This window comes from Pseudochaenichthys georgianus, unplaced genomic scaffold, assembly GCF_902827115.2.
Source record: "Pseudochaenichthys georgianus unplaced genomic scaffold, fPseGeo1.2 scaffold_477_arrow_ctg1, whole genome shotgun sequence".
NCBI lineage: Eukaryota > Metazoa > Chordata > Actinopteri > Perciformes > Channichthyidae > Pseudochaenichthys > Pseudochaenichthys georgianus.
Window position 1 is genome coordinate 84,779 of NW_027263041.1, and position 23,000 is coordinate 107,778.

General features: G+C 47.7%; 1 protein-coding gene across 2 annotated transcripts in view; it reads right to left on the reverse strand.

The window, feature by feature from the left end:
* The window catches only part of LOC117442797 (uncharacterized), a 79,365-nt gene extending 57,723 nt beyond the window's left edge, over window positions 1–21,642 (reverse strand). For both annotated transcript variants that reach the window (XM_071202488.1, XM_034078761.1), the window contains exons 1-2: window positions 21,275–21,642; window positions 1,625–6,008 (exon numbers count right to left, since the gene is read on the reverse strand). In XM_071202488.1, the coding sequence (XP_071058589.1) occupies window positions 1,625–5,337 (3,713 nt within the window). In that variant the 5' untranslated portion in view covers window positions 5,338–6,008; window positions 21,275–21,642. The remainder of the gene's footprint in view (window positions 1–1,624; window positions 6,009–21,274) is intronic.
* Window positions 21,643–23,000: the final 1,358 nt, after the last annotated feature.

Here is a 23,000-nt window from a genome sequence, read left to right on the forward strand (position 1 = left end):
TTATTTTGTGTAAATAGAACATGTTTTAGATCTTTGAGTTCATCTCATGAAAAATGGGAGCAAAAACAAAAGTGTTGCGTTTATATTTTTGTTCAGAGTATCTATCCATCAATCTATCCATCTATCTATCCATCCATCTATCCATCTATCTATCCATCCATCTATCCATCAATCTATCCATCCATCCATCTATCCATCCATATATCCATCAATCTATCCATCTATCCATCCATCTATCTATCCATCCATCTATCTATCCATCCATCCATCCATCTATCCATCCATCTATCCATCAATCTATCCATCCATCCATCTATCCATCCATATATCCATCCATATATCCATCAATCTATCCATCAATCTATCCATCAATCTATCCATCTATCCATCCATCCATCTATCTATCCATCCATCTATCCATCCATCTATCCATCTATCTATCCATCCATCAATCTATCCATCTATCTATCCATCTATCTATCCATCCATCCATCTATCTATCCATCCATCTATCCATCTATCTATCCATCTATCTATCCACCCACAGATGGTGTATCCCCCTCCATTGGTCCCAGGCCCCCGTTAGCCCTGGGTTTAGAGCTCCATTAGCCCACGGCTTGCAGACATTTCACATTTATAACTTCAAACGTGGCTCAGTTCCTCTTTTTGCCCGGGGCGTCCACACAAACATTTAAACTCTGACAAACCCGCCGAAATCCCCCCGGGCTGTGCAACATTTCACAGCACTGCTAACGCTACCTTTGAACAACACCTCGGACAGGAAGGAGAACCCAGAGGTGGGCAAAGCACTCGGGGCTTTTATTTTAGGAAGATTAGAAAGCCCACTAAACTGTACTAATGTACCAAACCATTTGCATCAAAATATACCTAAAGTATAAAAGGTAACCGTTTTCATTCTGCACATTGACCTATGTGTGGGTGTGGAGTTTCAGGTGATGTGAGAGAGTGAAATATAAGGCCTGTTGACGGTGGCCCAAAGTTACGAATGTTTCATCAAGTTGGTGAATATTTTCTAAATGTGAAATTGTTAAGGCTTTTCTTCATTTGCACGTGTTTTGGCACATTTGTGTTTTTAAATTGCATTGCTTTTGAAACTGCAGCGCATCTCTCCCTAGGGAAATATCTAGGGCTGTTTTTTGCACCCGTCGACTACCGTAGGAGATCGAGTAGTTGATCCATTTGTAAAGCTCATCAGACCGAAACACTGAACAGCAGTTCATACATCGATGATAGGATTTCAAAGATCTGGAAAATTATCAAACTTGCATTATTTATCTTTCGTCATGATGGCCGTGAAGTAAACGGCAAAGCTCGGTGCCCCATTGGCACTCTTCACTGTATGCTAGCAGTCTAAATGTCGCCTAAATGTCGCCTCAGGTCAGTCCTGTGTCGAGTAAATCAAGTGTGAGAATCCTTCAGAGCAACTAATGTCAGGGATCAGATGTTTATGATCTTATGGTAATAAAGGAAGCACGCTATTATGTAACGTGAAATGCATAACGACCTAACACAGGTCTGATTGAGCTCAGAACTCTGTGGCGTGCAGGCATTACCTTTTAATTCACGCTGAGTAAAGTGACAACCCAAATGAAATAGTGCTCACCCATCTCTCTCGGCTTCCTTCTTCTCCAGGTCTTGAATGACATCCAGCAGGACCTTGATGGTGTTCTGGCTGGTCTCCAGGACCCCCTCCAGGCTCTGCAGCTGGGTCTGCAGGCTGCGGATATCGTGCAGCGGGCCGTTCGGACCCAGGAGCTTCTCGGCCACTTTAGCCGGGTCCAGTTTACACCTGGCCCCCGACACCAGGCCTCCCAGAATCTCCTGCACTTGTCTCAGTGTTTCGGCCTGGGTGGAGGTCAGGGGCCCCGCTGTGGGTCGGCCCCCGGCAGCAGAACAACCTCTTCCTCCAGAGCAGTTTTGCGGCAGCGCTCTGTTGGGGGTGCCGGGCCTGGCGTTGGGCCCCGAGCAGAGCATTTTGTGCAGCACCCCGAGCTGAGCCTGGGCTGAGCTGAGGCAGCTGGACTTAAAACAGGCCTTGGCAGGAGAGGAAGAGGAGGACGAGGAGGAGCACGGTTTCTCCCCCTTCATCACGGCGACCGGTGGAGTTTGAGCTCTGTGCCTCAGAGAGCTGGATCTCCCACAGAGTTTGGGTGCGTCCGAACGTTTCGCATCTTCCTTTTCCTCCTTCTCCACTTCTTTGTCCTTCGTCCCCACCTTGCCGTCTGTCCTGAGCATGGGTGTCCGAGTCGCAGTCGCACACGGTGGATCATTTCCAGTTTTGCGCGGCGTGTAAGGCGGCGGTGGAGGCGGGGGAGGAGGTGGAAGTCGGATGCCCCTCTTATCCTGAGCCTGAGCGGGGGGAGTGTACGGCGGCGCGGCGCGAAACGTGGACGAATAAAGAGGAACAGCTTTAGTCGGGGTTGCATTCGGAAGATTGGACGTTTTCACCAGCGGAGGGGATGTGCAGGATCTGAGGTTGGGTACCGGGGAGGAGTAGGGGGTGATTCCTGTGAGGGAGGAGGAGTAGGGGGTGATTCCTGTGAGGGAGGAGGAGTAGGGGGTGATTCCTGTGAGGGAGGAGGAGTAGGGGGTGATTCCTGTGAGGGAGGAGGAGTAGGGGGTGATTCCTGTGAGGGAGGAGGAGTAGGGGGTGATTCCTGTGAGGGAGGAGGAGTAGGGGGTGATTCCTGTGAGGGGGGAGGAGTAGGGGGTGATTCCTGTGAGGGGGGAGGAGTAGGGGGTGATTCCTGTGAGGGGGGAGGAGTAGGGGGTGATTCCTGTGAGGGGGGCGCTTTGCAGAGGGATGTTGCAATGAGACACAGTCTGTATGAGAGTGGCGTACGAAGGCGTAGTCTGGTGGGGTGCGTGGGGACCAGCTGAGTTAGTGGAGTAGTATGTGATGGAGGTGCAGGACATGGCCGTTTGAGTTACAAATGTGCATGGAGTTGCATTTGCAGTCGGTGGAAAATGTGATGCATCGAGTGGTAGCTGATGTGTAGGAGGTCTCGTCGTGTCACAGGGGGTTGTATTAGCTATTAGAGTGGGGGTAGAACAGGTCGGAGGTGGGGCTTTGTTTAAGATAGGGGAGGTGCATGACGTAGCATTCCCAGGACCGGTTGATGCATTGTGAAGCTGGTTAGTTACATTAGTGGCCGGAGTTTGAGGTCCAACAGGGTCACAGGGCGTTATATTAGGAGTTAGGGTAGGGGTGGAGCGTGTCAGAGGACCTGGTGGGGCTATGTGTGGGACAGGGGAGGTGCAGTTTTCGGTGATGGACAGTGGTGCATTTTTAAGTAGTGTAGAAGCATTGTACAGCTGATGCGCGACCTGTGTAGAAGGAGTTTGAAGTCTAACGGGGTCCCAAGGGGTTACAGTTGGGGTAGGGGTGGGACATGTCAGAGGAACTGGTGGTGCTATGTTTGGGACAGGGGAGGTGCAGTCTTGGGTGATGCATGATGGTCTAATGGGGTCCCAAGGGGTTAAAGTTGGGGTAACCGATCGAGTCGGGGTGGAACAGGTTAGGGGAGCTGACGATACCGTGGTTGGGATAGGGGTGGAGCGTGTCAGAGGAACTGGTGGTGCTATGTTTGGGACAGGGGAGGTGCAGTCTTGGGTGACGCGTGGCGGGACATGTGTAGGTGGTGTAGCGTTCGAAGCATTGTACAGCTGATGGGTGACCTGTGTAGAAGGAGTTTGAAGTCTAACGGGGTCCCAAGGGGTTGTATTGGGGGTAACAGATCGAGTCGGGGTGGAACAGGGTAAGGGAGAAGATGATACTATGTTTGGGACAGGGGAGGTGCAGTCTTGGGTGGTGCGTGATGGTGCATTTGAGGGAGGACTGGAGCAAACGGCTACATTTGGAGTGGAAGGCGGTGACACGACCGTATAATAAGGGATCGGGTGTTGGAGGACCGTCGGAGAAGAAGTGGAGCAGGGAATAGAAAGTGCAATTGGTGGAGGTGCAGTCGAGCAAGGGGGTCTGGCGCAGTGTTCAGGTGACGGGGAGGTACAGTAAGGCACAATAGTTATTTGGGTGGTGGGCTTCGGGGATACAGGACTCTCCGATTGATTTTGCATGGAGCTCGGAGAGACCGTCGGCGGTGGGGAAGCACAGGGGCTGCAGGTTTGCGTCTGGACAGTGCAAGGTTCATGATGTGGAAGCGAGTCCGTTTGTATTTGGGCGGTGCATGGCTCAGAGCGGGCGGTTTTAATTGTGCATTGTTTCTCAATCACCGGGGGAGTTTTCGCTTGGCTCTCAGTTTGACTTTGCGCAGTGCAGAACTTTGAGTCTCGCGGCGGGGAGGGGCTCTCGGTTTGAACTTGAGTGGTGCAGAGTTTGTTATCTGAAGGGCATTTTCTGGGGCTCTCAGTCTGGGTGGGAGTGGTGCTGCGGTGCACTTCCTTCCCAGGATCGCTTGTCGTCCGGTTAAATCGTTTTCTCCTCCGTATCGCGGCGGGGGTGCTGCTGCCCTGACGCTTGGAGCCGTCTCGACTGGCCACCGTGGAGCAGTGAAATGCGTCCACGTTGTGAAGTACTGACGGCGGGCAGCTGTGGCGGGAGTTCTTCACCAAGCTAACAGCCGATTTAAAGTCCGTCCTGGAGGGTTTCGACCTCCGTTCCACCGCCGTATGATCCCCAGCAGGACCGTTACGATCCTTGGACGCCGACACGTGGTTGTGGGCGAGATACTCATCCTGCGAATCGTGTTCGTCGTCGCCATCCATCCCCCGCGAATCCCCGAGGCTTTGACTACGAGTGTGCGAGGACTTCGTCAAGCACGGGGAGGTCTGGATGGCGGTGCTGGTGCTCGCGTTCGTCCTCCGTGTCATCGGTAAAGTCAAGAAGTTGGGCTGCGGTGGAGCCCAGCATCGACGCGTCGGCCCCGGAGTCAACGGATGAGGCGGGGCTCTCGCTAAGAAAGCAGCCACCACCTCGATAGTACTCGCCATATCCCCACGAACAACCCCGACCACGGACGTTTGCTCAGGTAGAGTCCGCGGTCCGTCCCTGTCCATCCACGGTTTTGGCGACCTGTGTTTTCGGAGAGGATGCGGGCTGTCACAATCAGGCTTCGGGTGGCTGTTGTGTTCTCCGTTGCCGCTGTTTCCGCTGCTGCTGCTGCCATCTTCCAGGTCTTTGAAGCGGACCTGGTGCGTTCGGTTTCTGCGGCGCTTGAGGCGGCTCTCGATGTCTGGGGAGTCGCGGTTGAGCAGCACCGAGCGTACGGTCATCGTCCCGGGAAGCTTGTCGGCCAACGTGGTGCTCTTGCCGTTGGTTTGGCCCGTGAGCACGTGGTTGGGCTCTTTGCTCACCATGTCTCTGGGTTCTCTCGCTGCCCCAACATCCACAGTCTGTTGGATGTCGTGAAGGCTCAGATGTGTCGGTGCGGCAACAAGGAAAGCGATCCCCTCTTTAGTATATTGTCTTCACGACAGTGAGAGACCTGCACAGTTGATTGACTGAGTTTCATCACAGAAGGATGGACTTCCTCCGCAGCTAAAAGATTGTCCTCCGGAAAGGATTCACAGTTCAAGATGTAGATATTTTATATGTGTAGATCACCGTGATCATTGCTTACCGCTAGAATTAATCTACCTCGTACAAAAATATATACTCTTTAGCATGTAAAGAGTGTACGTCCATATCTTCTCAAGTTGTCCACTTATTTCTCTTTACATTTCCAGGGAGACGAACTCTTCAGACCGGTGAATAAGCAGGGAGGAAGGAAAGGCATCCTGTCCATCTTCCTGCGTCAGCTTGTCAACGTGGCAGACGCTCAGTCTCCGCCTGCTGTGTCCCCTGGGCCCTCGGGTGCTGATTGGATGCCCAAAGTACGGGGCCGGCCTGCAGACTTCCCCATAATGGCCGATCTATTTCAACCGCTTTTGTTGTTCTCCTTCGCTTTGGACTTTATCTCTCGCCCTTCTTTTTTTAGCTCTTCTCTCGATGACTCATCCTCTCATGCTTTGAAACCCAGCGTGAGTTCCTGGAGAGAGCGAGAAACAAGAAGAAAGGAGAGTAAGACACTGTAATTGTTTCCATATTATTGCATTTCCATTCAAACGGATATCGCGCCGGCTCCTGGGGGATAATGGAGATATCAGATATGGCGGCTATTTTAAAAATGCATGAGAGCGAGGTCAACACATGAAGGGGAGAGGAAGACATCAATTCAGGAGATGGAATGAAAGGAAGTAGGCGGCAGAAGGAAGGAGAGGATAGGGAACACACGAGGTATATCATCAGCGATAGAAGACAAAAGAGAGATTATAATCAAGGCTTATTCACATTGACTGAAGGTGACACTTGTGTATTCCCTTTATGTAGGCTTACCTTTTTTATATCTGTCTTTTGTATGTATGCAGGGCTACTTGTAAAATCACAATGTAACCTACTTTCCCTTACTGTTGGATTAGCTCAATATCAAATGCAAATAAATACAAATTGAAATATCAATAAAATGTCTTTTGCTCAAGTGTATTATTTAAGACAGCAGAACAATGTGGCCTTAGAAAAGAAGAAACCACGATATGAGCCGCGTTCACACTGCGGTACTTTTCCCACAAAGGCTCATGCGAACTTAGTTCATGCGAACCTTTTTACCCCCTCGAAAGTCCCTGCTAGAGAGCAGGGACTTTCGAGCGGCTCTCTTGTGAGAAAAGAGCTATATTTCTGATTGGCTGGGCGGATTGCAAACCACGCCCCGTAAAACTCCCAAAAAGTGTTGTGAAGCCGCCATTTTATTATCCTCGCATTAGCATTATTAGCATTAGCATTAGCCCAGCGCAGAAACGCAGAGACTAACTTATGGCAACACAAAATAAAACATGGGAGCGGTGGAGATGAGGAGGTGTCGGCGTTCTGGCGATTTACTCGGAAGGCTTCAGTAGAAGCTGCTGGGACTCCCAGCAGCTGCTACTGAAGCCTTCCCCAACTCCGGGGACTTCCGGCCGGGGACTTTGGGCGGCAGTATACGCCGTGAAGTGGTTTGCGGCCTGCCAGTAAACCCAAAGCTCATTTGCCTAATCCTCCCCCAGGGACTTTTTCCGGTGTGAACGCGATCTGTACTTAGTTCATGCGAACTAAAGAGTTCGCATGAACTAAGTTCTCATGAACCTTTGTGGGAAAAGTACCGCAGTGTGAATGCGCCTAAGAAGTATAAAAATGCGTTCTCTGCCTTTTACTAAAGAAGCCCTATTCTGCTTTTTGGGGGTTTCCCTTTCCTCTAGTGCAGGGGTGTCAAACTCAATTTCATCGCGGGCCACATCAGCATTATGGTTGCACTCAAAGGGCCGGTTGTAACTTTTAAGACTATATAAATATATTATATAAAATAATGTATTATATTACATCATTGCCTCTGCATTGGATTGTTATCGGATAGGGTAATAACGTAGTAATGAACTACGTCTGAAAGTAGAAGTCCAGGGCAAATAATTGCAAGTCTCTTCAGTGCACATGGCACAAAACGAGATGCATTGTGGGACATGTAGTTTATGGGCAACGTGCTTCTGTAAATCGGCATGTAACGTATAATAAACGTATTATTTTCTTTGCAAGCTCTTGCGGGGCCACAGAAAATGAAGTCGCGGGCCGGATTTGGCCCCCGGGCCTTGAGTTTGACACCCCTGCTCTAGTGTGTTCATTAGGTTTGTGTGCATGTAAATGGCCTGCAAAGACTAAAATCTCCCCCCCCCCCCTGCCTGAAACGCCTTCTAAAAGCATGTCAATATGTCACAGGCTTTAAATTCACTAATATGAACCTGAAAACGAGGAACTTTGGGATTTTAGCCTTTGCAGACCGTTTACATGCACACAAACCTACAGTAAACCACACACTGCAGGAAAGGGAACAACCGAAAGAGCTCAGTCTATCTGAAGAAGGCAAGAACGTACATTTCTGCTGTTGTTTTAATAATCCTGCCTGCACTTTTTTTTGTCTCGTCTAACTTTTCCCCGTGTCACTTTTATCCACGTGTGTATCCAGCTACATGTAACCCCCACCCTGTATGCATGCACGTACATCAGTGTTATTCATGGTTGTTTCTGCTCAGGGCTCGGTGAGTTATTCCTCCCGTGTGTGTGGCTTACAGATTTCTCTTCCCCTCCATGTTGCACAGCCCCGTTATCCGTCCTTGATGATGTGCCACGGTGACATCCTTTCTGAATCATCTGGTCACTGCGACAGCCTGCCTGCCTCGCTGCATTCAGTAGCATGTTCTCGTCAGTCCGATTCTGCGGCCTCTTCGTGACGATGTGGCCTCGATACGCGTATATATATAAATCACTTCCACTTCCTGTCTGAGCCACATTCGGCTGCCGTCTGCATTGCCCCATCGATGGATCCTTGTTATCCCCTTGTGATATCCTGACAGTGACGGGGGGGGGGGGGGTTAATTAGTGACTCCTCCGCAGAGCCCAGGTTATTCAGGGAGAGAGATACCCAAGGGGGGCTGCCACTTTTATTTACGTCCACTCTTTTCCTCTCTTTTCTTTCTCGGGCTCTGAAGGAGGATCTTTGTCACAACCGCGCCCCCACTGTCAACCCCTTTAAAAAAAACATGGTTATTAGGATTAATTATGATTAAAGCCGCAGCCGACGGAGCCTCGAGGGGAAATATCAACCGCACACTCAGAAATATTAAAGCGTTTACAAACAAACCACGGGACGGCTTGTTACTTTCTTATCAGTAAGCAAATGGAACACAGTTCACTTACTGGATAGAGGGGCTGACACACACGTGTGTATTTATAGCGTACTACAATCCGTTCGTATTGAGGCCGGGCTCTGCCGACCCGCGACAACGGCCCGAATTACGTAAATTGGGAGAAACACGCGGCCGTTTCTAAAACGTTGCAAATACAAAGTCAACGTGACAACACATGAGCAGCGTTTACTAAAAGCTGCAGAAACCAAACGCTGCAAGAAGTTCAAAACACAACGGACACCAGGGGACACTAAAGAGTGACGCACACAGCTGGGAGACCAGGGGACACTAAAGAGTGACGCACACAGCTGGGAGACCAGGGGACACTAAAGAGTGACGCACACAGCTGGGAGACCAGGGGACACTAAAGAGTGACGCACACAGCTGGGAGACCAGGGGACACTAAAGAGTGACGCACACAGCTGGGAGACCAGGGGACACTAAAGAGTGACGCACACAGCTGGGAGACCAGGGGACACTAAAAAGTGACGCACACAGCTATGAGACCAGGGGACACTAAAAAGTGACGTACAGAGCTGGGAGACCAGGGGACACTAAAAAGTGACGCACACAGCTGGGAGACCAGGGGACACTAAAGAGTGACGTACAGAGCTGGGAGACCAGGGGACACTAAAGAGTGACGCACACAGCTGAGAGACCAGGGGACACTAAAGAGTGACGCACACAGCTATGAGACCAGGGGACACTAAAAAGTGACGTACAGAGCTGGGAGACCAGGGGACACTAAAAAGTGCCGCACACAGCTGGGAGACCAGGGGACACTAAAGAGTGACGCACACAGCTGGGAGAACAGGGGACACTAAAGAGTGACGCACACAGCTGGGAGACCAGGGGACATTAAAGAGTGACGCACACAGCTGGGAGACCAGGGGACACTAAAAAGTGACGCACACAGCTGGGAGACCAGGGGACACTAAAGAGTGACCCACACAGCTGGGAGACCAGGGGACACTAAAGAGTGACCCACACAGCTGGGAGACCAGGGGACACTAAAGAGTGACGCACACAGCTGGAGACCAGGGGACACTAAAGAGTGACGCACACAGCTGGGAGACCAGGGGACACTAAAGAGTGACGCACACAGCTGGGAGACCAGGGGACACTAAAGAGTGACGCACACAGCTGGGAGACCAGGGGACACTAAAGAGTGACGCACACAGCTATGAGACCAGGGGACACTAAAGAGTGACGCACACAGCTATGAGACCAGGGGACACTAAAAAGTGACGTACAGAGCTGGGAGACCAGGGGACACTAAAAAGTGACGCACACAGCTGGGAGACCAGGGGACACTAACGAGTGACGCACACAGCTGGGAGAACAGGGGACACTAAAGAGTGACGCACACAGCTATGAGACCAGGGGACACTAAAGAGTGACGCACACAGCTGGGAGACCAGGGGACACTAAAGAGTGACGCACACAGCTGGGAGACCAGGGGACACTAAAAAGTGACGCACACAGCTGGGAGACCAGGGGACACAAAAGAGTGACGCACACAGCTGGGAGACCAGGGGACACTAAAGAGTGACGCACACAGCTGGGAGACCAGGGGACACTAAAGAGTGACGCACACAGCTGGGAGACCAGGGGACACTAAAGAGTGACGCACACAGCTATGAGACCAGGGGACACTAAAGAGTGACGCACACAGCTATGAGACCAGGGGACACTAAAAAGTGACGTACAGAGCTGGGAGACCAGGGGACACTAAAAAGTGACGCACACAGCTGGGAGACCAGGGGACACTAACGAGTGACGCACACAGCTGGGAGACCAGGGGACACTAAAAAGTGACGCACACAGCTGGGAGACCAGGGGACACTAAAGAGTGACGCACACAGCTGGGAGACCAGGGGACACTAAAGAGTGACGCACACAGCTGGGAGACCAGGGGACACTAAAGAGTGACGCACACAGCTGGGAGACCAGGGGACACTAAAGAGTGACGCACACAGCTATGAGACCAGGGGACACTAAAAAGTGACGTACAGAGCTGGGAGACCAGGGGACACTAAAAAGTGACGCACACAGCTGGGAGACCAGGGGACACTAAAGAGTGACGCACACAGCTGGGAAAACAGGGGACACTAAAGAGTGACGCACACAGCTGGGAGACCAGGGGACACTAAAGAGTGACGCACACAGCTGGGAGACCAGGGGACACTAAAGAGTGATGCACACAGCTGGGAGACCAGGGGACACTAAAGAGTGACGCACACAGCTGGGAGACCAGGGGACACTAAAGAGTGACGCACACAGCTATGAGACCAGGGGACACTAAAAAGTGACGCACACAGCTGGGAGACCAGGGGACACTAAAGAGTGACGCACACAGCTGGGAGACCAGGGGACACTAAAGAGTGACGCACACAGCTGGGAGACCAGGGGACACTAAAGAGTGACGCACACAGCTGGGAGACCAGGGGACACTAAAGAGTGACGCACACAGCTGGGAGACCAGGGGACACTAAAGAGTGACGCACACAGCTGGGAGACCAGGGGACACTAAAGAGTGACGCACACAGCTGGGAGACCAGGGGACACTAAAGAGTGACGCACACAGCTGGGAGACCAGGGGACACTAAAGAGTGACGCACACAGCTGGGAGACCAGGGGACACTAAAGAGTGACGCACACAGCTGGGAGACCAGGGGATACTAAAGAGTGACGCACACAGCTGGGAGACCAGGGGACACTAAAGAGTGACGCACACAGCTGGGAGACCAGGGGACACTAAAGAGTGACGCACAGAGCTGGGAGACCAGGGGACACTAAAGAGTGACGCACACAGCTGGGAGACCAAGGGACACTAAAGAGTGACGCACACAGCTGGGAGACCAGGGGACACTAAAGAGTGACGCACACAGCTGGGAGACCAGGGGACACTAAAGAGTGACGCACACAGCTGGGAGACCAGGGGACACTAAAGAGTGACGCACACAGCTGGGAGACCAGGGGACACTAAAAAGTGACGCACACAGCTGGGAGACCAGGGGACACTAAAAAGTGACGCACACAGCTGGGAGACCAGGGGACACTAAAGAGTTCAACTTTTTTGTGTCCCCTGGTCTCCCAGCTGTGTGCGTCACTCTTTAGTGTCCCCTGGTCTCCCAGCTGTGTGCGTCACTCTTTAGTGTCCCCTGGTCTCCCAGCTGCGGCGCGTCTCTCCTAATGGACATGTTTTGAGCCGTTGGATGCGTGTGCACCTGTCGGCCTCCGTACGTTTGACCTTGATGATTTCTTTCCTGGATAACACCATGTTTCCTGTCCTCCCATTTAGTCATCATCCCATTTAACAGCGTCTGCCAGTCTTCCGAGCCATTTCTGGTAAGAAGCACTCTCCTTTAAACATTCACCATGACAGATGTCCTCCACCAGTCTCAGGACCATTAGCCTTACTCGTTCTCTGGGAGCCGTCCTGACCCGACCCTCCATCTGCTCTTCTCATGTTGTGTACACCACCGTCACTGACATCTTTCTTCCTCTTCCTCCACCATCCCTCGCTCAGCGGCAATCTCCCCCGCTGCCTCTCTTCGTCCCTCCTCTCACAGTTCCTCCATCTCGGCCCGCAAACTACCTTCGGATCAAAATTTACGCTGACAGTTTAATGAATCCGGACCCTCTTAATGCTGCGCGGGCTTCGCTCCTGGGCTGAGGCGAGCTCTTCCCTACATGTGACATTTTCATGTTGAGCTTTATTGGCAGACAAGAGATCAATCACCCTGCAGGAGAGGAAGGTGTGCAAAGGCATACTGCCAGCAAGGGTAATAACTATTTTTTCGTTAATATTTAAGATTTACCACAGACTTTACTGTGAATATAGGCGTGTGTGTGTGTGTGTGTGTGTGTGTGTGTGTGATATGATAAAGCTAAGGTCAAGTCTGATCTCACTATGCTGAGCCATGCTGACACTATTGCAGCGTTTCCACGGCTTGCTACGAAACGGCTCGACTCATCTACATACTGATATACACCTGAACATCAGCAGGAGAGGACTCTTTAAAGTAGAGACACTACCTACTGATATACACCTGAACATCAGCAGGAGAGGACTCTTTAAAGTAGAGACACTACCTACTGATATACACCTGAACATCAGCAGGAGAGGACTCTTTAAAGTAGAGACACTACCTACTGATATACACCTGAACATCAGCAGGAGAGGACTCTTTAAAGTAGAGACACTACCTACTGATATACACCTGAACATCAGCAGGAGAGGACTCTTTAAAGTAGAGACACTACATACTGATATACACCTGAACATCAGCAGGAGAGGACTCTTTAAAGTAGAGACACTACAGACTGATATACACCTGAACATCAGCAGGAGAGGACTCTTTAAAGTAGAGACACTACATACTGATATACACCTGAACATCAGCAGGAGAGGACTCTTTAAAGTAGAGACACTACACACTGATATACACCTGAACATCAGCAGGAGATGACTCTTTAAAGTAGAGACACTACATACTGATATACACCTGAACATCAGCAGGAGAGGACTCTTAAAGTAGAGACACTACATACTGATATACACCTGAACATCAGCAGGAGAGGACTCTTTAAAGTAGAGACACTACAGACTGATATACACCTGAACATCAGCAGGAGAGGACTCTTTAAAGTAGAGACACTACATACTGATATACACCTGAACATCAGCAGGAGAGGACTCTTTAAAGTAGAGACACTACACACTGATATACACCTGAACATCAGCAGGAGATGACTCTTTAAAGTAGAGACACTACATACTGATATACACCTGAACATCAGCAGGAGAGGACTCTTTAAAGTAGAGACACTACATACTGATATACACCTGAACATCAGCAGGAGAGGACTCTTTAAAGTAGAGACACTACATACTGATATGCAGGAGAGGACTCTTTAAAGTAGAGACACTACATACTGATATGCAGGAGAGGACTCTTTAAAGTAGAGACACTACACACTGATATACACCTGAACATCAGCAGGAGAGGACTCTTTAAAGTAGAGACACTACCTACTGATATACACCTGAACATCAGCAGGAGAGGACCCTTTAAAGTAGAGACACTACCTACTGATATACACCTGAACATCAGCAGGAGAGGACTCTTTAAAGTAGAGACACTACATACTGATATACACCTGAACATCAGCAGGAGAGGACTCTTTAAAGTAGAGACACTACACACTGATATACACCTGAACATCAGCAGGAGAGGACTCTTTAAAGTAGAGACACTACATACTGATATACACCTGAACATCAGCAGGAGAGGACTCTTTAAAGTAGAGACACTACATACTGATATACAGCTGAACATCAGCAGGAGAGGACTCTTTAAAGTAGAGACACTACATACTGATATACACCTGAACATCAGCAAGAGAGGACTCTTTAAAGTAGAGACACTACATACTGATATACACCTGAACATCAGCAGGAGAGGACTCTTTAAAGTAGAGACACTACATACTGATATACACCTGGACATCAGCAGGAGAGGACTCTTTAAAGTAGAGACACTACACACTGATATACACTTGAACATCAGCAGGACAGGACTCTTTAAAGTAGAGACACTACATACTGATATACACCTGAACATCAGCAGGAGAGGACTCTTTAAAGTAGAGACACTACATACTGATATACACCTGAACATCAGCAGGAGAGGACTCTTTAAAGTAGAGACACTACCTACTGATATACACCTGAACATCAGCAGGAGAGGACTCTTTAAAGTAGAGACACTACATACTGATATACACCTGAACATCAGCAGGAGAGGACTCTTTAAAGTAGAGACACTACATACTGATATACACCTGAACATCAGCAGGAGAGGACTCTTTAAAGTAGAGACACTACACACTGATATACACTTGAACATCAGCAGGAGAGGACTCTTTAAAGTAGAGACACTACCTACTGATATGCAGGAGAGGACTCTTTAAAGTAGAGACACTACATACTGATATGCAGGAGAGGACTCTTTAAAGTAGAGACACTACCTACTGATATACACCTGAACATCAGCAGGAAGATCCCTCCAAAGCACAAGCCCCCGAGAGTGTGGTTGTGCAGATCTAATAAATATTCTTTATATTTCTCGAAAGGCTTTCAGGGATATAGAAAACTGCATCCATGCCAATAACACACCTTTGGGTGTCCCCGTGCCGAGGCGCAGAGGAAGGTGCTGTGGAAGTGTTATGTAAAGCCGTGTCAGATCGCATTGTCGAGGACACACTTAAAATTGTCAGACAGGACTGAGATGAAGAGGAGGCACAGGAGGAAGAGGAGGGTTATATTTAGAGATGCTACTGTGAATAAAGCAGGAGGAAGGGGAGGCGGAGGGAGGAAGAGGAGGCGGAGGGAGGAACCCCTGGCAGCAGAGGAAATGTCACGGTTAGGGTTCAGCGAAGTGGTAAATCAGGAGCATCAGCGTGTCGGGGCGTTTAAGGGCGAGCTGGAGAGGAACAAAGAAACGCCATGCGATCGGTTGTTGGCCTGTGAGCAAAGGCAAGGTACGGGTAATACCTGCACTCTGTCACAGGGACTTAGCGCTCACACAACACATGCACAAGTGCACCAGCCTTTGTGCTGTTGTCCACACATCTCACATGCAGGGAGGGCTCCTTGAGAGTCGCCCGCAGAGGGGCATTCTGTGAGGTAAGCAGAACAGCGAAGCGCAGCACAGCAGCGGCTCCAACAGAAGGCTTTTATTTGATACAATAAAACCAGCGAGGACATAAATAAATGCAGATGTAAGCCCAGAAAGGGCGTCGTCGGCACAAAGACAGATCTACGTGCATCCATAAGCAAAGCCGGACCCCCAGAACCTCGCTTTGACAAACTGCTTTGTGTCTGTTTGTACATTTGAAGTCAAATATGTCGTCCTCGGTGAAATTCGAGCTGACACAGCGTCACCGAAGCGGCCGCCTCCGACTGATGACATCTGAAGCCTGAATGAATGAAATCGTGAAATGAAATCACGATTGTTAACTCTTTATACCCGAGGCCGCACGTTGTTATTCCCGTCAGACGACATGTTCGAGATGCAAAGGCTGCTTCGTTTCTTTGTGACCGTCGGTCGTCACAGGAAGCCACGTTTACCAGACACCAGCTGCACTTTTATGGTAGTATACTAAGAAGAAGAACAATTGTATATTCCACAAACAGAAAGCTTGAAGGTTTTTCTTTCTCACAACAAAATAGAGCGATTGTGTTCGGCACCGCGGCTGAGGAAGCGCACCGGCATATCACGTGTGCAGCACCAGAAATAGCAACGTTTGAAACTAAATGGTGTGCAAAGGCTAACAGCCCCGTGTTCCCTCCGGAGGGAGTTTCTCTCCCACACACACCTTGTATGTTTCTCTCACTCTCTATCCCAGTGCTTCTCAAACCTGTTTCAGTCGTGTACCCCCTTTGAAACATTTTCTCAGCCAAGTACCCCCTGACCGACCCCGGAAAAGCCTGTACAAATAATTCCAATATAGTGATTTATTAACTCCTTTACAACAAACTAAAGATATTTTCATTTTATGCATGAAAGAAAAAAAAATTAAACTGATTTTTCGAAGGAGTTTTTCAACTGAAGTAATATCCGTTTAACAAAATGATATATTATGCAAAACTATAAAGTACAATACACCAATTTGACATGTTTATGAGGACCCCCTTGGTGGTTCCAGGAATATTTTATTTAACTTATTGTACTAAGATTATTTTTGTAATCATACATGGCATTTTTTTAATTAACTTTTCTTTTTTTTCTTTTTTTTTTAAATCTCGCGTACCCCCTGCAGTACCCCAACGTACCCCTAGGGGTCCGCGTACCCCCATTTGAGAATCACTGCTCTAACTTGTTCCAGTACGAATATGGCATCGCTCATCACTCAGAGGACAGCTGCTTCTCGCTTCCTTGAAGGAGATTACTTTTACCTCGAGAGCCAGCGACGGTTTGTTCCATCTGTCCTCTCCAAAATCCTCTGACTAATATGCAATCCCTACATGTAGGCCAATGGATTGTGATAAGCACACTTAGCCAACTGTGAGCATATTTGAGGATGCACGGGAATCTGCATTCTATGCAACAGTATCTCGTCGTTATTTACTTGATTTAAGTACTGCCAGTTCTGCAAAACCCATATGTGTACACAAGCTAACTGTCAGTATACACAGCTTTCCACTTACACAATACTGCACATATTTAGTTAGTATTTTATTCTAGTATAATGTCGTTTTTGGTGATGTAAATATTTGTCTAAATCCTATATGTATAATAGTTTTTTTTAAATAGTTATTATTTTGTGGTTGTTTTTGTACCTCGTATCTTCAATAGCTTTCTCCCATCAGACTGCTGAACAGCAAGTAGACCAGTAACATCAAGATTACTTTACGCTGTGTAAAGGGCACATATTTTGTATATAGTATGTCTATTTTATTTATATGTATAGTAAGTCTTTATATTTTAAAACGCACACTTTCTTTAATTGTATCAGCACCACGTCACTATTTCAGCAAGTTTTTATATTGTCCTGTTCCTGTAAGCCAGTACAACGAAATGTCGTTTTTAAATAGTACACTGTTTTAGTGAGGGCGAGCCGCGGTCCCTCCGTACGCACGGCGGTGCCCAAGCAGCACGGACACCAGCTGAAGTGACTCAGTTCACGTCGTCCAGCGAAGCCGATCCCCGGGGAGTCGGACGGCGTCCCAAGCGTAGACCCCGGGGGAGGGTTACGTACACCCATGTATATCGTTGTACGTCTGATTTTAGAAGTATTTTACAGCGTATGGAAGGAGAGCAGCAGGGGAGAGGCTACCACCAATTGGAGCTCTCACCCTAAAGTGTTGGTTGGGTCATTGTAGTGTGTGTGTGCTGTGTGTGTTCATGTTGCCTAGTTGTGTGCCTCCGGCAGAGGGTGTGTGCATGCCGTGTTCTTGGTGTGGTGTGCCGCGCTAAACGCTAGTAGAACTAGCCCTGCTGAAGTGTATTTAAAAGTGGACTCCACCGTCTAGTGGGGGTTTCTGGAGCCCCGTGGACTCGCCTCCTCTCCTCTTACCAATGAACTGTGTTGTTAAAATAAAGATTGCCCTATATTTTGTACAAAGCTGCCTCTTTTGGAAGGTTCTGACGAAGTGGTAGTGTGTCCTGCCACACCTGAAGCGAATCCAACATACAGAAGTTACCATAGCTATGCGGATGACACACACACTTACGTAACCATTTCACCAGGAGACTGCTCCAATTCAAACACTGAGTAAGTGCATTGAACAAATCAATGACTGGATGTGTCAGAACTTTCTCCAATTAAACAAAGATAAACTGAGGTAATGGTTTTTGGAGCCAAGGCAGAACGTATACAAGTTAGCGCTGAGCTTCAGTCTGCAATGTTCAAAACAACAGATAAAGCCAGAAATCTAGGTGTAGTCATGGACTCTGACCTGAGTTTCAACAGTCACATTAAAACAGTTACTAAATCAGCCTACTATCACCTAAAGAACATATCTAGGATTAAAAGACTAATGTCACAGCAGGATCTGGAAAAACTTGTCCATGCCTTTATCTTCAGTAGACTCGACTACTGCAATGGTGTCTTCACAGGTCTCACTAAAACATCTATTAGGAAGCTGCAGCTGATTCAGAACGCCGCTGCTCGAGTCCTCACTGACACTAAGAAAGTGGATCACATCACTCCTGCTCTGAAGTCTTCACACTGGCTTCCTGTGTGTCAAAGAATAGATTTCTAAATATTGCTGCTGGTTTATAAAGCACTGAATGGTTTAGGCCCAAAATACATTTCTGACCTCCTGCTAAACTATGAACCATCCAGATCTCTCAGGTCTTCAGGGACTGGTCAGCTTCCTGTCCCCAGAGTCAGAACTAAACATGGAGAAGCAGCGTTCAGTTATTATGCTCCAAATATCTGGAACAAACTCCCAGAAACCTGCAGGTCCGCTGCAACTCTGACTACTTTTAAATCCAGGCTGAAGACTTTTATTTTTGCCGCTGCTTTTAATTGAACTATTCATATCTTAAACTGCACTGTAACTTTATCCATGTATTTTTTCTTTTAATGTTTCTTTTATTATCTTTTCTTTTTAATTACTGATTTTAAATGCCATTTTCTTAATTTCTTTCATGTTTTGTAAAGCACTTTGAATTGCCTTGTGTTGAAAAGTGCTATATAAATAAACTTGCCTTGCCTTGTTGAAATGACAATAAAGTATGTCTATGTCTTTAACTGAGTTTTCGTATGTGTGGAGGAAACCTCTGTGTAGCAATGCAGTGGGAGACACGGGACGAGCAGGAGTTCTGATGTCAAACACTGATCTTTAATACAAGCATCGGCCGGAGAAACTCACATCACAAGTCACGCAGTCAAAGGTTCTGACTGCACGGGTGGTTTGCCACGTCAAATCTGATCAGCCTCGCATCTTGGTAGACCTTTAACTAGTTTACAGAGCGTCAAATCCACATATTGGGGATGGGCGTAAACATCTGCAGACACAGGAGATGTCTCTCACATCTCTGGAGCTTAGAAGCTAGCGTTCTCGCACTCGCAAAACCTCCCTATGCCCCGTAGGTCAAGCTATCAACATACGACTGCATCAACACATTCCTTACGGGAGATTAGAAGCAGATGGTCGTAAATGTCAACACACAGAATAAGGTTAAATGTCTAGGAGTAAAGACAAAATTAATCCCTAACAGTGTGCACTAAGACACATTCCTCCCATGTGTCTGATTCTTTCCTTTATGCAGACTCAGAGAGGTTTGTCTTCCCAAAACCCTGCAGATATATACAAAGATGGATGAGTCCGGTTCACAGCAGCATGCAGTGTCCAAACTGACGTCAGAAAGCCGAGCTGCCGTCAGTCCAACAGAGACACCTGCAGACAGACACATCCATAGAGCCAGTGAACGCTTGGGGGTACTTTAACTTCTAAATGAAGTGGTGGAAGACAGGTCTGTATGTAATGTCTGGATGCTGGGAGATGGAGGAGAGCTGACGCTTAGGGGCGTCAAACACGTGACGAAACTGGTCTTTTAACTGCAATATTCACAACTTCGATATCTTTTTGTGCACATTTTATTTACATGGAGGGGGTATGTGGCCTTCTTCCTTAACAGTTCCCACTGTAGTGTAGTGATACTACACAGGTGTGGAATGAATGTCATTTCTAGATCCTGACTTTATCATAAAGTAAAAAACGATATTGCTCAGTTCCAGATAGCGGGGACTAAATGTTAGTTAAAAAGAAAAAAGATGGACTTTTATTAATCCCTCGTGGGGAAATTGTTTGTCTGCACTCGACCCATCCTAGTGTTAGGAGCAGTGTGCTGCCATTTTGTGCCTTGCTCAGGGACACCTCGGTAGCACTTGGTCTTTCCGGGACTTGAACCGGTGACCTTCCAGTTGCCAAGCCTTCGACTTCGCCACCACCGCCCCGCATAGTTACTCTGTGATCTGTTGTAAGGCACGTGTGTAAATGGTGAACTAAAACAGTTGCACTTATCTTTCATGAGAAACGTCAGGTTCTTTTTTTGTTTTGATTTGAATTATTTATTCTACTAAAATCATACAAAAACAAAAACGCATATTTCATACACACAAATGAACACAATGAGTAGAAGCGGGAGGGCTGAAGCTTATGGGAGTAGCCCTCCCGTGCACCATCATCATCATCAATATAATAATGGCATTTATTTCGTCAAACGTGTAGAAATGAAGGAAAAAGAAAACTGGAAAAGAACAAATCAATAAAAGAAAAGTTAGGCAATAATGTTTTGTTAAAAGATAGTTTGTTAAAAGTGAGCATGTCAGAACGTGTGCAGCGAAACCAAGGGAACCATCTGTAGTGCATTATGATGTTACGGCTCGGACCCGCTGGACGAGTTGGAGACGGCCGCTTTGAAACACGAGGTAAACAGTGCCGTGTGCAGACCAGGAGCACACCGCACTAACAGCAGCGTCCCCGCACACCTGCGCCGGCACAGCGTGTGCATGAGAGAGTGTGCACGAGAGAGTGTGCACGAGAGAGTGTGTGTGCAATTACATTTGTATCACGCGTGTCAATGACAAGATTGCTATGAGAGTTAATTGAGCCTCGTGGAGGGTTTGCAAATGTAAACGCACTCTAATATTATTCAAACGCATTAACAATTTCACACGCTGCTTGAAATGACACACACACACACACACACACACACACACACACACACACACACACACACACACACACACACACACACACACACCACACACACACACACACACACACACACACACACAACACACACACACACACACCACACACACACACACACACACACACACACACACACACACACACACACACACACACACACACACACGTGTGTGTGCACCAGAAAGGACGTGCGCTGCCTCTCCATCCACAGACGGAAAGTGGAGAGCGGTTGCGTTGCAGGAAGCAGATACTTGTGTGATGTTGTTCAAACCCTCGGCGTGCGAGGCTAAACTGAGTCACACATACCTCATCTTTCTCCCCCTCTGTGGCTCCTCTTCTCCTCCGCTATTCCTTCACGTTTCCTCCATCCCTCCGGCGTTCACGTTGGCTCTTCTCCCCTCTGTTTGCAGTCCCTCCGTGTCCCCCTTTCCCTCTCTGCTTTGAGTCTTCTTCTTCTCCTCTCTCCCGTCCTCCCGTGGATTCCTGGCGTTCACGTGGGAACCGTTTCCTCCATCCTGCTGCCTCGTCTGTAAGTGGAAGTGAATGGACAGGAGGGGGAGCAAGAAGACAAGAGTGAGCAAACAGCCAGTTATCCTCTCACTTCCCCCCGTCTTCCCTCTCTCCCCCTTTCTCTCTGCGTCTCTCCATCATGACCTCCCCTCTGTGTCGCCATGCAAGCCCCTGTATCCTTGGGAGGGAGGGAGGAGGAGGTGGAGCTATAGTGGGTCGGTCTAATTAAAAAGCAGAGTATGTACAGCTGCAGAGGGGGGGGGGGGAGAGGGATCCAGGGGGCGGGACTAAGGGACAGAAAGGGGGAGGAAATGAGCGGCGATTGGTTACTTTAAAATGTAATCTGTTACCATAACTAGTTACATGTCCAAAAAGGCATAATAAAGGACTTCAATTTTTATTATCAAAGTATCAAAATAAAAAAGTAATCTGATTACCTTCTTTGGATTTCCTCAATATCAAATGCAATGCAATTACAAATAAGACAAAAATAAATAATAATATGTTTTACTTAACCTCAGGTATCTAAGTGTTGTTACGTCCAAATGATTTCTTAAAATGCAAAAAATACACAATAAAAGAAGAAACCAAGATATTTCGTATCAGAATCAGAATAACTTTATTAGTCCCACTGAGGGGAAGTGTGCAGCGTGACAGCAGGAAAGAGCCACAGACAGCTTAGTGTTGAATATCTTACATGCGTTAAAAAAAGTACTAAGTTGTAATATAATAGATAGATAGAACTTTATTTGTCATTGTACAAGTACAACGACATTATAACAGACTCAAGGTGCCAACACGCAACAACAAGACAAACAATAAATGGGACTTAAAAAAAGGGAATATGTACATAAATAAATAATAGATAAATTAAAATTGCACGATTCCCCTCGTATTACATGGAAGGTTTATATAATTTAAATAATAAATAATATGCTAAAAAAAGATAAAAACAAAAAAAAATTCAAATCTACAAATCAAATCAAATCCTGTAGCAGTTCAGATATTACAGTTATTAAAGATGGCATATGTATATAAGTATATATTGCACATAGTTTGACGGTACTTAAGCCCGGCCCCCTGATACCCGGGGGGGAACGCGTCACTACAGTATGGTACCTGAAAAAGGTCACATGACACTGATAGTATCCAAATGTGCCAAAATGTGAGTCGCCTGGACTACTTTTTGCTAAACCTCGCTAAAAAGGTCAAATGTAACTTGTTTTGCTTCAATCTTAATACAGGGTACTTATTATATGTTCTACTTTGGATTCCTAAAGCTTCTAGTCTACCATCCCATCATTCAAGGGTGGGTTTCACTAGAAGTAATGGGGTTTTTTTAGGCGAAGGTAAGAATTTACCTTTTTTTACTATGTTCCATCTGAATTGACTCTGACACAGAAACATCTATATTGATTCTGACACTTCTACACCCAACTCACAGATGTAACCTTGCTTTGATGCAGTCAGAGCTTGGTAAAGCTGCATTCTCCCACTATGCTCCCTTTTTATGGAATACGCT